At 41.0% G+C, this 16,336-nt stretch overlaps 1 protein-coding gene across 1 annotated transcript in view; it reads right to left on the bottom strand.

Annotated features, from left to right (window-relative positions):
- LOC306924819 (CUB and sushi domain-containing protein 3-like) overlaps positions 1 to 16,336 on the bottom strand; it is a gene marked incomplete at both ends in the record, with an annotated part of 337,974 nt that overhangs the window by 187,807 nt on the left and 133,831 nt on the right. Inside the window, 8 exons of the mRNA XM_079503471.1 lie at positions 1,943 to 2,145; positions 3,305 to 3,431; positions 4,807 to 4,998; positions 7,826 to 7,982; positions 9,688 to 9,857; positions 10,955 to 11,143; positions 12,182 to 12,397; positions 15,579 to 15,695. Coding sequence (XP_079359597.1) covers positions 1,943 to 2,145; positions 3,305 to 3,431; positions 4,807 to 4,998; positions 7,826 to 7,982; positions 9,688 to 9,857; positions 10,955 to 11,143; positions 12,182 to 12,397; positions 15,579 to 15,695 — 1,371 coding nt within the window. The remainder of the gene's footprint in view (positions 1 to 1,942; positions 2,146 to 3,304; positions 3,432 to 4,806; positions 4,999 to 7,825; positions 7,983 to 9,687; positions 9,858 to 10,954; positions 11,144 to 12,181; positions 12,398 to 15,578; positions 15,696 to 16,336) is intronic.

The following is a 16,336-nucleotide window of genomic DNA, read 5'->3' as shown; positions in this document are numbered from 1 at the left end:
GAAACCCTCATTATTTTATGAAATTCACAATTTCACACTCTATTTACTGTAGCCACTGATTGGAAAACTAATCCAAGGCAAGGCAATTTTATTTGCATTGCACATTTCAACAACAAGGCAATGGGTCGCACACACCAAGACTGCATTTTAGTTTGTATTCTTTATAACATCGAATGACAGACGTTTCGGCTATCCAGCCTTCATCAGTGTGGAGAGTTTGTGAATGTCAGTCTCTTTTTGCTTTTTCTGCCTTTATTGATAGTATGAAAGTATGTATGTCAGTCTTTTTTAAGGGAGTGGTGAAAGTGTGCAGGTGCACATAATCACTGTTGTCACCCCTCCCTTAAAAGAGACTGACATTCACAAACTCTCCACACTGATGAAGGCTGGATTTACATGAAACAGGACATAATCAAAAATTAAAATAACTTAATCAAAGTAAAATCAAACAGAAAGGTATTTAGCTGTGTTTTAAAATAAATACGAGTGATAGCAGCCCTGTAGTTTTCTGGAAGTTTGTTCCAGATGGGTGGTGCAATGAAAATGAAGAAAAGAAGACCTTTCCCAGATATCTCACAAGGTCAGAAATGTATAATGTAGCCCTAAAGCATTCAAAGCTTTAGACCAACATTAGTATTTTGAAATCAATTCTTTAATACACAGGGGGCCAGTGTAAGGATTTAATAACTTGAGTGATATCGTCCAATGTCTTGGAATTAGTAAGAACATAAGCAGCAGCATGGACAAGTCTTTCTAGATCCTGCTGAGACATAAGTCTTTTAACCTGTGCTATATTTTTTAGGTGAGGCTGACTTTGTGATTGTTTAATGTGGCTGTCTAAATTCAGGTCCATGACTACACCAAGGTCTTTGACTTGGCTAGAGGTTCTAACTTCTAATCTTAACATTACCGATTGGATCTGGGTGCTCGACTTTTAATCTGTCTTTCTTGGCTCCAAAAACGATTACTTCAGTTTTTCTTTGTTTAATTGAAGAAAGTATAATGCCACATCCAATTCTTGATTTGTTTAATGCATTTAGTCAGTGTTTATATTGGACCATATAGTCCTCTGGTCATATGGTAGATTTGTGTATCTTATTTTGTTGTTTTCCATAATCTGAGGTAGTCGGAGCATGTAGATATTGAACAGTAGAGGCCGTCGAATGGATCCTTGCGTTATACTGCATGTATCTTTTGTATTTTATCAGATATGATTCAAACCAGTTTAGTACTGTGCCAGAAAGTCCCACCCAATTGTTCAGTCTGTCTAGTAATATATTGTGGTCGACCGTGTCAAATGCAGCATTGAGATCTAGCACTAAGATCTCCAATCACAACAATCGCAACACAATTGCAGGTGCAATACATCTCGCATCCATTCAAAAATAAATTATCTCTTCACAAACTTCACAGCTGAATCAATGAGGTATAATAGAACTGGCTGTGCGTGGGTGCATGGGTTAGAAGTTCCCCATCAGCAAAACATGTGGACCGCATCAGTGTGTAACTAGGGCTGCCCACAGCACACCGGAGACCATCCACAGCAGTGGACTGTGAAATACCAGGGATTTGTGATAGCTTCACAACCGCTCAACCATAACAAAGATTAAGGCAAATACTGACAGATCAGTGTGAGATAACGAGATTGGAATTAAAAACCACTATACTTCAGCTTGATAACTTGATATAACATGGAGAGAAATAATGACAGATCATAAGATTAGGGGAAAATATAATTACTACTAGTGCACAGACGCAGGCTGTACAGTATGTGCTCTATTGACTACACGCATGCATTATATTTAGACTCTCTAGAGGGAGTCGTGAAAACTCGCCATGAGAAGTGAAAAAAAAATCACAAATATCTGTGTGTCTGTTGGCCCGTAATAATAATAATAATAATAATAATAATGGTCAATGGTGGTAGTACAGTAATACTCACTGGAGAAGTCGATGGCAAAGCCGGATTTGGTGATGTAGAAGTCAGTCTCAAACTGAATGGTGACCAAGTTGAGGGTGGAGTGGATCCCCTCCGGCAGCAATGAACCACTCACCTCCTTCAGAGACATCTCATTATCAGGAGGGCCATCCCACACCTTTAAGATGTCATGGGATGCCTCCGTGTCAAAGGCCAGGAACTGGAGACTGGATGAAGTGAAGAAAATATATTATCTTTGCTTTGGTATTGATTAGTTTGGTATTGGTTGGTCAGAGTGAGCCGTGGCCCCGGGTCAAATCAGTCAATCAATCTGGCTTTGGTTGGTTTTTCCATTTATTTTTATTATGCTGCTCTCTTTCACAGTTCTGCAGCTCCAATTATTGATTCAAACCAACTCCTCACCAAAAGTGAAATGCCTGATGGAAAGTCAACATAGAGTTCAGTCCAGTGTAAGTTCAGTGTAGATTAGGGAACATCAATCAATGTCTGTGAAAGTGAAACAAGCCATCAAGAGATAGCCCAGAGATTATTTTTTGTCAAAGGATGTAAGACTGAATTTATACAATCATACTTGTTTGCTTCGACTTTTATGACCAAATGGGTTTTATTTCATCGTGCTAACAGTTCTGCACCACAAAATGCTCTCACATAACTGGAACATCCCCTTGGGTGCTGTCAGTGTCTACAAAGTCACTGTCCCATTCACTGATAATAGCTGCAGGCTGTTTCTCTTGATGACAGACATTTTGAGGATACTTAACAGAAATCTTTTAGATCACAGGCATGCGTTTTTATTAAAAGAAAATGAATAAATAAAAAATGCGCCCACTGGGACTCGATTCGTGACCGATACGTATAACCTCAGAAAACCTTAGGTTAGGTTTTAGGAGGCGTTTTTAGAATCGGCCTCAGGTCTAAATGGGTTCATTTAACTTTGAGAGTGTAAAAAAACGACCTTTATGAATGTTCCCATAAGAGAGTGTAAACGAGGGAGTACATATTTAACCAAATTGTAGTTCAATATTTACACTCTCATTGCTGAATGAACATATTTACTGTAGCTGTGTACATATGTAGCATGTACAGTTGGGTGCCACCGATATTGTCCCTTATCATTTGACCCATTTAGGCCTGACCTCAAAATTTTAAAAAATCCTTCTAAATCCTCCAGTTTTCTGAAATAAATATTTTCACGATTTTTCAAAAATAGCAGACCTACAAGCTCGTAGCGCGCCACTCGGTGGCGCGCTATGAGCTTGTAGATCTGCTATTTTTCAATAGCTAAATTATAACATGTTTAAAACCCCAAAAGGGGTTCCCGCCCAAAATGTGTAGGTATACTGTACAGTAGGTATACTGTCATACCTGACGATGTTGCCAGAGTTGACCTCAATGGTCCAGGTGCACCTCAGGTTGTTATCATAAGGGAATGGATACCCAGGAGACAGGATACGACCTGTAGACTCACCCTTGAAACCTCCACCACACTCTGCTGCTCTCACAACACACACACGCACGCACGCACGCACGCACGCACAAAGACGGAGAGAGGTTGACAATGAATGCATGAGAAAGAGGGAGGGAGGAAGACAATGCCACACGTTCATGGCTGCTGCATCTGACTATAGTTCTCTTTGTTTTCTACAACCAGGTAATTGCAGGAACTGCGACAAAGACTTCTTGCCTGACCGGAGACACTTAGGAATGCAAAACTTGTTTTGCCTCCAAGTATGCCCTGCTAATGATGCCATTAATTAACTATACAGTCAGTGTAAACAAACTATACCGTGTGGGCCTTCCACTGTGGGTGCCGCTAAAATGTCAATGATATCATCCTCCAATCTATGGTGTATTTCCCCTGGTTATCATTTGACTATCTATATTACAGAACAAACAGCACTTAATTAATGTGAAAATTGCATTAGATGTCCACAGTGCTGGGCGCTAATCAGCTTCAGAGAAGCAGCCGAATGTTAGACAGGAGCCTAGAGACGTGGCCTTGGAGAAAGATATGGATGCTCCACTTCTCATTCAACTCACAGAGACCAGGCTGACTATTAATATTGACCAATCAATAATCCAGCTCTGTTGAACAGTTAATCAATAGAGTGACAGAGCACCTTTTTTGTGATCAGCATTTGTGATCATATGGAACATACACTACTGCGGTGCCAAACCAAAGCTCATTTTTTCCCTTTGAGGAGGAAGCAAGTGTCTCATTGGAAAAGGCAGCAGGACACGGTGGCATTTAAAGTGCAATTCTGCACATGTCCGGAATTTGTAAATCATTTTTACCCTAATCCATCACTGCTAGACATCGGTATACAGACACTGCCTCACAACACCTTCCAGAATCGAGCAACATGCAGGTAATAGCTTCATCTTTTTTCCCCCCCTCTTTCTCACAGCAGCCTCTGAATATAAAAGCGCTACTGCACTGTACATATGGCCACTCCTCCTTGTGCTACCAACTAAATTACTACCTGTGCACTTTGTTATGCTTCTGGATCATGATTGATGGAGCATGTTAGTTAACACATGTAATTATCTAGCTTTGGATGCAGAATTCCAGAATATTAACAGAGATCAATTATTCACAATAAAACATCCGAAGGATTTGTATTCTCTGACAAAAATGACAAGGCATGCAGTTTCTCGCAACACAGCCCAATTAAGTGGAAATCATGTAGGACTAAATCCTTAGGATTAACACTGAGCATAGCAATGTTTAGGGGGTACCTGGACTGAATAATAATATCAGCTGCCAAAGAGACTGGGAGACAGTGACAGAGAGGGTGACATAGGCAGAGAGCGAGGACGGACAGACAGACAGACAGACAGAGAAAGAGATAAAAAGACAGGATTACCTATGCATGAGGGGAAATGGTTGTCCCATGCTCTTCTGTCTCCTGTCATGCACTTCAGTATGCCACTGCCGTGCAGGGTGTAACCTTGGTCACAACCGTACGTGATGGCACTGCCTGCAAAGTGACCCTGGTCGCTGACTTTGAAGCCAAACTGTGGAACGCCAGGCTCCTCACAGTGGGACAGCTCAAAACCTGGAAAAATAAAGAAATGGGAAAGAAGATGAAGACGGCAGGGATGGGAATGGGGGTGGCGTCAAAGAACAGTCCATAGGCTGTATTTTCGTCCATGCTAAACCCCTTATCCCTAAACTACTTTGCCTTATTTATTATTTTGAAAAACATTTTTGAATAGTTACTAATAAAAAAAAATAGCCACTCTACATTGACACGTTGTGAGTTTGTAGATTATTATAGAATATTTTAACTATTCTAAAATGTTTGTCAAAATAGTAAAAAAAAAAAAAAAAAGGCAAAGAAGTTTAGGGAAGGGGGTTTAGCATGGATGAAACTAGAGCCCCATATCTCTTTACATTCCAAGAGAGTACAGACACTTAATACACACATTGAACCATTTGCCAGCATTTAAAACCGGAATTTACACTGGGGAGCCGCCATAATCCCCTTTTTTATCTGTATTGTGAAGACTTATTGATTGAGTAATGAGAATTAATCTCCGGTTGAACACAGATGAGGACTGGACTTAAAGTCCCATTATATTACTTGGTAATAAAATACTCTTTCTGGATAGAGAGCACAATTAGGCCTCCACAATTAAGTGTTCAATTGAGTGTGGACATTTACCAGGAGTGAGAAATAGTGCAGCCATTCATAGTGGTTTCGTGCGAGGCAGAACTAAATAAAATAAAATATACACACAGAAACAAGAAATTGTTCCAATAACTCTTTAACTCGGCGTGGTTGATCTTGACCGTGGTGGCCTTTGTATAGTTCAGGCAGTAAATGTAAGAGAGTTCTGCTATGCGGCAACACCCACCGCATAAAAACCCGGCAGCGGTGATTTATGCTCCCCTCTCGCGGCGAGTCCCTTGCCCATGCCAGATGTTATGGCAGTATTACAAGTGTCATGCCCAGTATAAATCTCTGATGGTTACTGCTCACATTTAGAAAATTACCTCAGCACATTTGGTAGAAGAGTCATGAAAACATGATCAGATTTCATGTTCAGACAAGATTTAAGTTGCCCATAGTGCTCCCGCCCACTGCCCTACTTGCTTTTCAGTCAAACCTCTCGGGCAAAGAAATGGCAATTTATTCTGGTTTGAAAGACCCAGTAATACTGAAGCAGAGAGAAGGAGCTATTTACCTTGTGCAGTTGTTGAAAAGGTCAAACTGAAGATGAAATGTAATTATGTAATACATAATTATGAGCAATTTGGTTCTAATTGTGAATGCAATTTGTAACTAGAAATGCCCTCTGTCAAGCTGCCAAATTGCGCTTTGCACACAAGTAGGCCATGAATGGGGCGCGAGCAGAGCGCGCAACCTACTGCTGACTCCTGTCAACTTACTGTCCGCCCCAATTTAAAATATAAGAAATAACGACTAAAGCCATAAACAAACATTTAAAATAAAACGTACACCAATAGAAAACAAAATTATTTTCTTACAACTATTTTAATAGGTTCTTGCACTACATATACTTTCCACAAAATGTGATAAAAATCTATACAAAAAGATACTACAACGCTAGCATGTCAGTCAGGCAAATCAAGCAGGCCTATGTACACCAGTTAGCTCACAATCATACCACCCTTTTCAGGAGCTGCAAGTAGCTTTGCTGTGGGAGCAGCGCGCACGCGCGCGCGCACACACACACACACACACACACACACACACACACACACACACACACACACACACACACACACACACACACACACACACACACACACACACACACACACACACACACACACACACACACACACACACACACACACACACACACACACACACACACACACACACACACACACACACCCGATCACCAGTTGGGAACGATGCAGGCCCGGGACAATGCAAGTTGGGAATGCATTAAGGCTGCCAACAAATCAATACTCCATAATTTATTATATAATATATATTTGAATATTAAAAATAAAATAATGTTTGACTGGAAACATTAAGATTTGAATACAAATTATATAATCTCCCTTGCGAGATCACAGAGCCATCTGCCTGATCCAAACTACAGTGTGTGCCGTGGAGTCTCGCTGGGCCGCCAAACAGGTGAGCACTACAGCGAGGCAAGCCAGTGCCGTACAGAGTTCAGCACCAAGGACAGTGCCTCCACCTGGGGCAAATCATTGAGGGGAGGTACAGTATGTGCCAATTTATTTACTTGTTTAACTTGATGTGATGACTGGGGGGTCAGATCAACTATTGCTATTCTCACTAACTATGCTGAATTCTAACAAACACCACCCTCCTGGAATCCCCGAAAACGTCCCTGAAAGGACATTCAGGTGAAATACAGAAGCACTTTAAATTGGACTGCAAAATGCAGTGTCACCAAATCCTTTCTCTCGTCATACTAATGGCTAAGAAACAGTTACCAACAATATACAGTTATACACCCATGCTATAACCAATTAGGGAAGAACAAAAGCCATCTATTACTGCACCACGAACCACGACCCACACTTCCTCCAGTCCTGCACACACATAAACATACATATACAGACAAACGCAATATATGCACAGACAGAAACAATCACAGAAAGAATTTCCGACAATCCCAATTATAATTCCCCTCTTAACAAGTTGCGGTCAGGCAGGTGTAGATGTTAATTGCAGTGGAGGAACAGGGACAACTTAATGACAATGTTACAGAGGGAGAAAGATAGAGATGCAAGTGAGAAAAGTGATTTTCCTCCTGATTTGCTGCTGAGGCACCATGCTGTTTTAATGGATACTCTGTAAATATATACAAGAAGACAATTTAAATGTCGTTTAAAATGTGGGTCCTTTGGGCTTCTGAAAAAAAAGTCTAACTTACTATAGTAGATGAGCCTGAACCCCTCTCCAGTTGCCTCCTGGTCAGATTGGAACTCAAGCCACAGATGGTTGGAAGTGCTGGTAAGGCAGAGGCCCTGCATGGATGTCCCCGTGTACGTGCCTAGGACACTGGCCACAATATCCTTGCCGTCATACACCTGGTGAGGGATGGACAAGAAGCCTTTTGAAGTACAGTATGTTGTCAAGGGAGCCATGTACCTGCATGGTTTTCATTCCAATGCTAAACTCTTTTTCTAAACTAATGTTTTCCACATTGTTCAGCCTGAACAAATAAAAAAGAAAGAATGCTTTTGGTGAATGTTACTCTATTTTAAAACAATGATAAATAATATAGTCAATAATAATATATTCTAATTATCTCATATTTACAATAAAAGTGATGATATAATTAGCTATCCCAAATTTGAATCACAGAGAGGGGCCTCTGATCAACAGAGTAAAAAGTGAAAAAAGTTAGTCGAGTATGGTTCATGTGTAATGATTTTTTGAATAGTGAGTTTTTCCCTCCGCAAAGCGTGCCTTTGTAGTTTAGAGTTGTGATTAAACGGTTGATCAGCACTATGTTTGAGGTGTCCCAATATCTAATATGAATGTACACCCACTAGCAAATCAGAAACGAGTAACCATAGTATAATATTATTTTCACACTTCAACATTTAATTCTGAATGGGTCCAAGTTTATTTCTTGTTGCAGAACAGTAATATCAGTAACTGACAATACACTTTAACCCAAGTTGTTCCGTGGCAACGCAATCCCACTGTCAATTTATATAACCACACTAGATGAATAGCATGAGCAGTATGCTGTGTCTTGTATTGCATGTGTAGCTCCTCCACTGCAAAGCAATGTGCAAAATGAGATTTGATTGTAAATAATACTTCTTATTGATTTGGTATCTTGTATAAGTACAGCTGGATCAACAAGACAAATGGTGGGGCACACAAACCTATATTGCCAAACACTGACTATGGAGGTCTGTTTGTTTTGACTCTATTCCCGTCTCCTGTGGATCATCAGAATGCAATAGTGTATTCAACTGCAAAATCCATTTAGGACAAGTTGTTGGCAGCGCTGCGAGAATAATCCTTGTCAAATTGTGAGGCTCATAATGGGATATTATGTGCATATGGAAATGCACGTAATTATGGTTACAGTTTGAATGTCCTTTATTTTATATGACAGAGAAACCGGTAGGAATTAAACACAGTCATGTATCTCTGTTACTGTGAGTTCACTGTGTTCCAAGTTAAACTTTGTCTAATTGTGTATTAAATCAGGGGTTCTCAACGTTTTTGGTCCCCGGAAATGCTTTGGCAATGTCTCGGGACCCCCGCCCCGCCCCCTCCCGACCCCCAATATAAATTGACTGCTACAATAACCTTAAACCATTTTGGGCGGGAACCCCTTTTGGTGTTTTAAGCATTGTTATAATTTAGCTATTGAAAAATAGCAGATCTACAAGCTCATAGCGCGCCACCGAGTGGCGCGCTACGAGCTTGTAGGTCTGCTATTTTTGAAAAATCGTGAAAAAAAAAATCTTTTTTATTTTTTTATTTTTTTTGAAAATAATTTGGGGACCCCCTAAAATAATTTGGCGACCCACGGGTTGAGAACCCCTGTATTAAATAATGAAATACCTCTCTGCCTTAACATAAACAGGTTCAGGTCTAAATGGTTTAAGAAAGCTTATTTAATTCCTAAAACTTAACAGTGCAACATGAACAGTATAAGGAAAGTCTACTTTTTCACCCTTGGAAGTATAATATCAGTAGAATAACGTCTTAATTGACTTTCTTGATGAAATTCAAGATGAAACAAATTAGCAATTCACAAAGAATTACCTTGAGAATATCTCCTTGTGCAAGTTGGAAGGTAGCAGCAGTGATGTTAATGCCTTTGCCTGTCTGGACCTTGATACTGTAGACACATTCATGGCTGTTGTCATAGTTCATCGGATAGTTAGGCGACAAAAGAACTCCCTCATTGTTGGAAACGGTTGACCCGCACTCAGCTGCAAAAATAATGAATACACAGAGAGACGGCAGTATCAGTTACACATCAACACTGTTGCTCGCAAAATACTGTAAAAGCAGCATTGACCGCGGGTTCAGAACCATGAATAGACTTTATATTTCTAAAGTCTTGAGAGAAATGTTTCATCGGAGATAAAGACGATTTAAATTCATTACACAGAGAATCAGAAAATAGCAGATCTACAAGCTCACAACGCTTGTAGATCGGCTATTTTCAAAATGACTAAATAATGCACCTGTTGCTCTCTTTATTATCATAATAATCTCGCATTGCTGCACCCCAACATTTTGAACACATTACTGCTCAGTAAAAAAATATTTTCAGGCTTCATTTCTAAGATTTACCCTGCGGGTTATCTTGCACAATGATAGGGCAAAACCGGAGAGGGTGACTTTCTAAGATGAACTGCACTGAAGCAACAAGCCAAAATAAATTGTTGGGCTTTAAAAAGAAATAACAGTACTTAGATTTCTTGCATGCTTTATGTAAAACTCATTAACCATGCAAGTGAATGCTACAACTTAGAGGCCCAACATAAATAGGTTTTATTGTTTTCTTTCCAAGCTCTATTGTCTTGTAATATGCATGCCATGATCACAGTAGTACTTTTCTGCTATGGGATCAAAATGGATACAGCAAAACCAAGGGTTATATGTACAAATGGGGCTCTGGTAATAATATTATTAGTTTATATCACAGGATGCCTATAGACTATCAAATAATCTCTGTACTCAAGTCTTAAAATGTGCAAGTGATCACATTTAGTTTCTGATGGGGAGGGCATGCGACATTATGAACACTCCCTGGCCACCCCTGGTATACGGCTCTTTCATATAGAAAAGAGAGCAGCTGAGCCACATTTAGACCTAATAATCGTCTAACACCATCCTAACCTTGAATTGCAGTATACCAGTGAGAAGTCTGATTACATCACGTTCCTCAATGTCTAGACAGTCATTAAAAACAAATTCAGATTTGCAGCAGATTACCTGCCAATGTAAATCCTGCTAGCCCTGCTACACATACAGTACACAAGGACCAAAGGAAACAGAATGAAAGCAGCTGACCACGTACCCACACACCTTGGCAGAGGTGCACTCCATATACGGCGGCCACCACCCAAGCACACAATCTCCCGAGCCCCCTGCAGGCGATAGCCTGTGTTGCAGTCGAAGGCCAGTGAATCGCCAATTCCAAACTTTGAACCCGTATGCAAACCAAACTGGGGACTTCCAGGGTCATCGCAAGGTTCAAGGTCATACTCTATGAATACAGAAACCAACAGTAATAATATACAGTTGCAGCAAGTAGCAATTATTGACTCTCGGCCATTTAATTTGAGCATATTATAAACATGGTCAACTAAAGGTCATAGAAGGTTAGGACCTGCATTCTAATGAGGCAATCTATAGATGCTAATAGCAAAACACACAGGGGCACGTGCCCATGCACACACACATGCACACGCGCACACACACACACACACACACACACACACACACACACACACACACACACACACACACACACACACACACACACACACACACACACACACACACACACACACACACACACTCAACATTATTTAATTAATATTCATGAATGCACAAGTTATGCTTCACTTCAGCGAACAGCAGGAAAACATTTAGGCAGACTGGTCATAAAGGAAACCTCCTTTCACACACTCCCTCGTTCTGTCAGTATCCCCATCCACCATTAACCCTCATCACCCCCCATTGCCATCTGTCTCATCTTTCAGTACCTCCCTCCTTCTGTCTCTCATCTCCACCTTTCTTTTCCTCTCTTTGTATATATTCCAACATTTACTTCTGTAGCTCCCTCCCTCCCTCTATCTCCTCCAACTTCCTTCCTTCCCCAGATCTTTCCCTGTCTATGGTGTTGAGTTTTGGTTGTCTTTTGATGTCCATTTTCATCAAAGGCAGACAGCTTCCACCTCGCTGGCCTCTTTGTCTCATCAATATCCTTTCTCCGATTGGCACAGCTTGAGGCCCAGTTGTTACAGTACCTTGACCCAGCACTATTCAGACTTGCATGTTGCTTTATGTGCACTTTACTGGGGCTTAGCACATTTTATCTTATAATCCAATGGGGTCTCTCTCTCTCTCTCTCTCTCGCTCTCTCGCTCTCTCCGTCACTCATCATTGCTCTCTATTCCCAGTAGTATCTCTGCTCAACCAACACATCTCCCTTTTCCTGCCCAGCCCTCTCTCCTCCCATAAATCCACATCCCCACCATGCCGGCACTCTCAGTGTTTTGTTTTGTAGGTTTTTTTCCACCTGAGAAGGAAATGTTGAATCCTTGTAGCGATATGGAGAAGTCAGAAATGAAGCGCAGCTGGGCCTTGAAATTCCCATATAGGCCTGCATTAACCGGTGCCGGGCGCTCCAGACCGGTGAGCCGTGCAAGGGGCTGGACGAAGCTGCCATTCTCCGTGATCAGAAGGTAGTCATGGTGATCCTCCAGGTGGAAGGAGTGGAATGTGAACTGGACGCCTTTAACAGGAGAAAAATAATTAAATAGCACAAGGGGGATGCAGGAGCCACATGAAAATGTCAATGCTGGCTTTTCTGTGATTCTTATAGGTAAAATAAATTACAGGTTTGTGATCTGTTATGTAAGGATTACGAGAGTCATTTAAAAAAGGATTAACTGAATTTAATTGAAAATGTGATCATTTCAAACCTACAAGAAAATTGTGTGGTTGTTCTATATTCCAAAAAAGAAAAACATATTGAGATACTGGTTTTGTCAACTGAATGCCACAGACGAAAAACAGTCCAAGTCCACACTATTGATCCATAATGTATACATGATAGATAAGGGTTCAGGACAACGAGGCCTTTTCGTGGAGGGGTCAGAATATTGAAAAAAAGTAGTGAGTAGTGTTAGTTACTAACACTACTCACTACTTTTTTTCAATTAGGAAATAAAATAAATTGACCCTCACAGCATCTGCACAATAGGAAGCAACGTTTTGGTCACATAGACCTTCTTCAGGCATCAGATGCCTCATTTCAGAGTGAGAGTGATACTGATATATTCTATTCACTGATAGATCTGTAGTCGAGAATACAACTTTATTGGACATCAAGAGCTGTAAAACCATCTTATCTTCAATCTCACTGTAGGTCGCCTTGGGTGAGGAAACAGGGGTGTTAGGAAATTTACTGTGATGATTAGATCAATATATAATAGAATGAGTATATTCTGTGGTGTTTTAGTAGGCACTTTGGAGAAGTAAAATAAGGGGAGAAACATGGCTTGTAGAGAGGGAAGATAAGACGGGGCACGTTGGGGCACTGCAATAGAATTGTTTGCTTTTCAGATGGTAACGAGGAGATTGGAAAGTGGACCTGGTGGTCCTTCTCAGAGAACAGATCATTTTAAATTGCTGTATGAGAAGGAAATAAAATAATATTATACTAATAAAACTCTGATACTGTGGGATGCTTAATGAGCGAGCAATAGACAATGTCACGGATGTTCATTAAATGTAGCTGATGAAAACCTACATTAGAATTTTGTCAAAACAAACCCACGCAAAACAAACCCACACCTATCTCTGAACCAGATGAACCACAGTGAACACACTGCATCAGACAAGAGTTCCACATGAATCAGTGCTTAGAGTGCAGATTTGTCATTTCAAAACGAGTCAACAGGAAGCCAAATGGATTGTTTCATGTCAAGCAAAGCCAATAATCTAGAGACATGCTCTAAAGCCTAATCAATAGCTGAGATGGCACACTCCTGTTTCATCCTATGATTTATCAGTCTTTATTATTTGACACATGGATAATTGCAAAATTGGAATAGGTCCAAATGAAAAAGTAAATGTCTTAACCAACTTAAAGGGGTAAACATAATTGGCTAATCTTCGAAAACAAGAAATTATCAAATTGTGATATTTGTCAGGTGAAAAAAGCATTGTCTCCGTTGTGTTCTTGTCTCCGTTGTGTTCTCCCCCCCTATTAGTATGATTATTGCGAACGCAATGAGCAGCTTACTATGGAAGCTAGGCAAAACTGTCTGTCTGTCTGTCTGTCTGTCTGTCTGTCTGTCTGTCTGTCTGTCTGTCTGTCTGTCTGTCTGTCTGTCACACTGTGACACCACCCACCCGCCACCAGAGGGCGCAGCTGTCACACACACAAAAAAAAAAAACGCGCGCACACACACAGCTTCGAGGCTGCGGTGGTAAAGCTTGCTCGCTGTGACGCGGAAATCAAGAACGACTACAAGACGTCACACCAATCCAGTGCAGCGATAGTTCATTGAGACATGGAAGTCAGAAGGTTTATAATGTAATGCCCTGGAGTCCTGGACCCCCTTCATTCATTCATTCTCTAACAGTAATTCATTCTGCTCCTTCAAATCAGATGTCTCTCTCCACGTAAACTCCCTTCACTCTCATTCGCTGCCAGCTAACTCAGTCTCACCCACAATTCAATCAGGTTGTCCTTTTAAGCAGTCCCTACTCTGTGTTCACTACTTCACTCTACATGCCAAGCTCAGTGGTTGTTCAGATGTTTTTTTTTATATATATGATGTATTGCCATGTTTTTTGTCCTTGCTGAATGTAAATCGCTCTGGATTAAGAGCGTCTTAATGCCCAAATTGTAAATTGTACGTCAGTGTTCAAATTCCCTCCACATCCCCGGCCTGCTCCCTGTGGCATTTAGTTCTGTAATGGGTGATTCTGTGATTATAATGTGACTTATGGATTGTACTATATGTGGTATCTAGTTCTGTTATGGGTATCTGTGATTATAATGTGTTCTCACTTTTATGGATTGTATTATGATCATGTGATATGCATCTATGTGGTAGGCCTATATGGAATGCATTGAAAGTTATGTTGTTCATAACGTCTTTATGTTATGCTCTGCTCTGGGGTTTGTTGTTGATATCAGAGCTGTGTCTCGCTGCACAGATAATCTGAGATATCAAATGTGATATGATATCAGCTGTGTCTCGGTGCCAGCGCCCCCGCTACATATACGCACTGCGAGTAGGGCAACACGCCGAGGGGGGCAACAAAATGTGCCAAAAAGTGCCACGACGGCTCTCATAAAATCAATTTTCTCCGCGGCTCTGTTGTGTAATAATGCACACCCATGTGTGCGTCCTCACAAACGGCAAGTAGTCGATCTGAATGAGGGAATGCAGCGCTGTCGTCGGGAGGGGGGGCAGCACAAATACTATGCGAGTAGGGCAACCAAATCGTCAGCAAATCGTCAGCACCCTGCTCGGTGCACAGATAATCTGGGATATCACATGAGCAGAGCCACATCGCCATACTAAATGCAATAGCTTTGCAATAAATGGTTAATGGTCAAACTGAGCTGAAGAGTCTTAGGGGAGATTCACACTGAGTCCGATTGATTCGAACTGTTCCCGAATACGATTGCCTGGTCCCCACTGGCCATGATTCACATTGGCCTTGACTCTTCCTCAAGCTATATACTTTGTTGATGGGGGTCCCCCCAGTAGTCTATAACGGGTCACCACCTTTTTTCCCTCTACACTAAATCTTGGTGTCGAAAATAGCGGCTCTAAAAGGTCACACTTCGTCGCGTTGCTTGTTGATCTGTGATTTCCCCCCAATGTTGGCCTACTATGTCATACCCAGAATATGGATGGTAGGGTTCATGTGGTTAATGCATTGACTCCTACCTTTGCCGTGGCTGACTTCTACAGTCCAGGTACAGTTCAGGGAGCTGGGGTACAGCTCTGGGTAGCCTGGTGAAAGGATAATTCCTCCAGGTCCTCTGATGTCGCCACCACATGACGCTGAGCAGAAAAAGGGAACATGGCAAAATGTTAACTGCAGCTAAAACATGGATAACTTACTCATTTGAAGACAAAGTAAAATATAAACAATTGATTGATTGACTGATTGAATACTTTATTGACAGTTTGTAAAATGTACAGAGGTACAATTATACAATAATGCTAAAAAACCCTTATAGCTCGTTTCCATTATGGTCCTACTGTATGTATTCAATTAAGATAAGATAAGATTTTTTTCTTTTGGCCAGAAAGGGATTTTTTTTCCACCGGAAAATAAATACTTTTAGTTACTCTACTGCACCCTCTACCGATATTGCCAAGAGAAAATATTTTCCTTCCGGAGAAAAAAAAATCCCTTTCTGGCCAAAAAGTGCATTTCTTTATTACACAAAGCGCCTTTGTTTTGGTGAGTAGGTAAACGTTTTATTTTTTTTAATATTTACACTACAGACGAGAGGCTGGTCTGCATTTATGTGAGCGTAGGAAGAGAACAGTTCCATAGCTCTAATGAAGGCATTAGAGCTATGGACCAGAGCTACATAGGGCCCAAACTAGGTTCTGAGAACCGTATCTGAAAGCGAGCCAGTATGGAAACAAATCCAATACGTTTCATGGTACGGTTCATAGCACAGTTCAGTATC

Source organism: Electrona antarctica (assembly GCF_951216825.1).
Source record: "Electrona antarctica genome assembly, chromosome: 6".
Classification (NCBI taxonomy): Eukaryota; Metazoa; Chordata; class Actinopteri; order Myctophiformes; family Myctophidae; genus Electrona; species Electrona antarctica.
The sequence above is the reverse complement of the archived record's forward strand: the minus strand, read 5'-3'. Positions and strand labels throughout refer to the sequence as shown.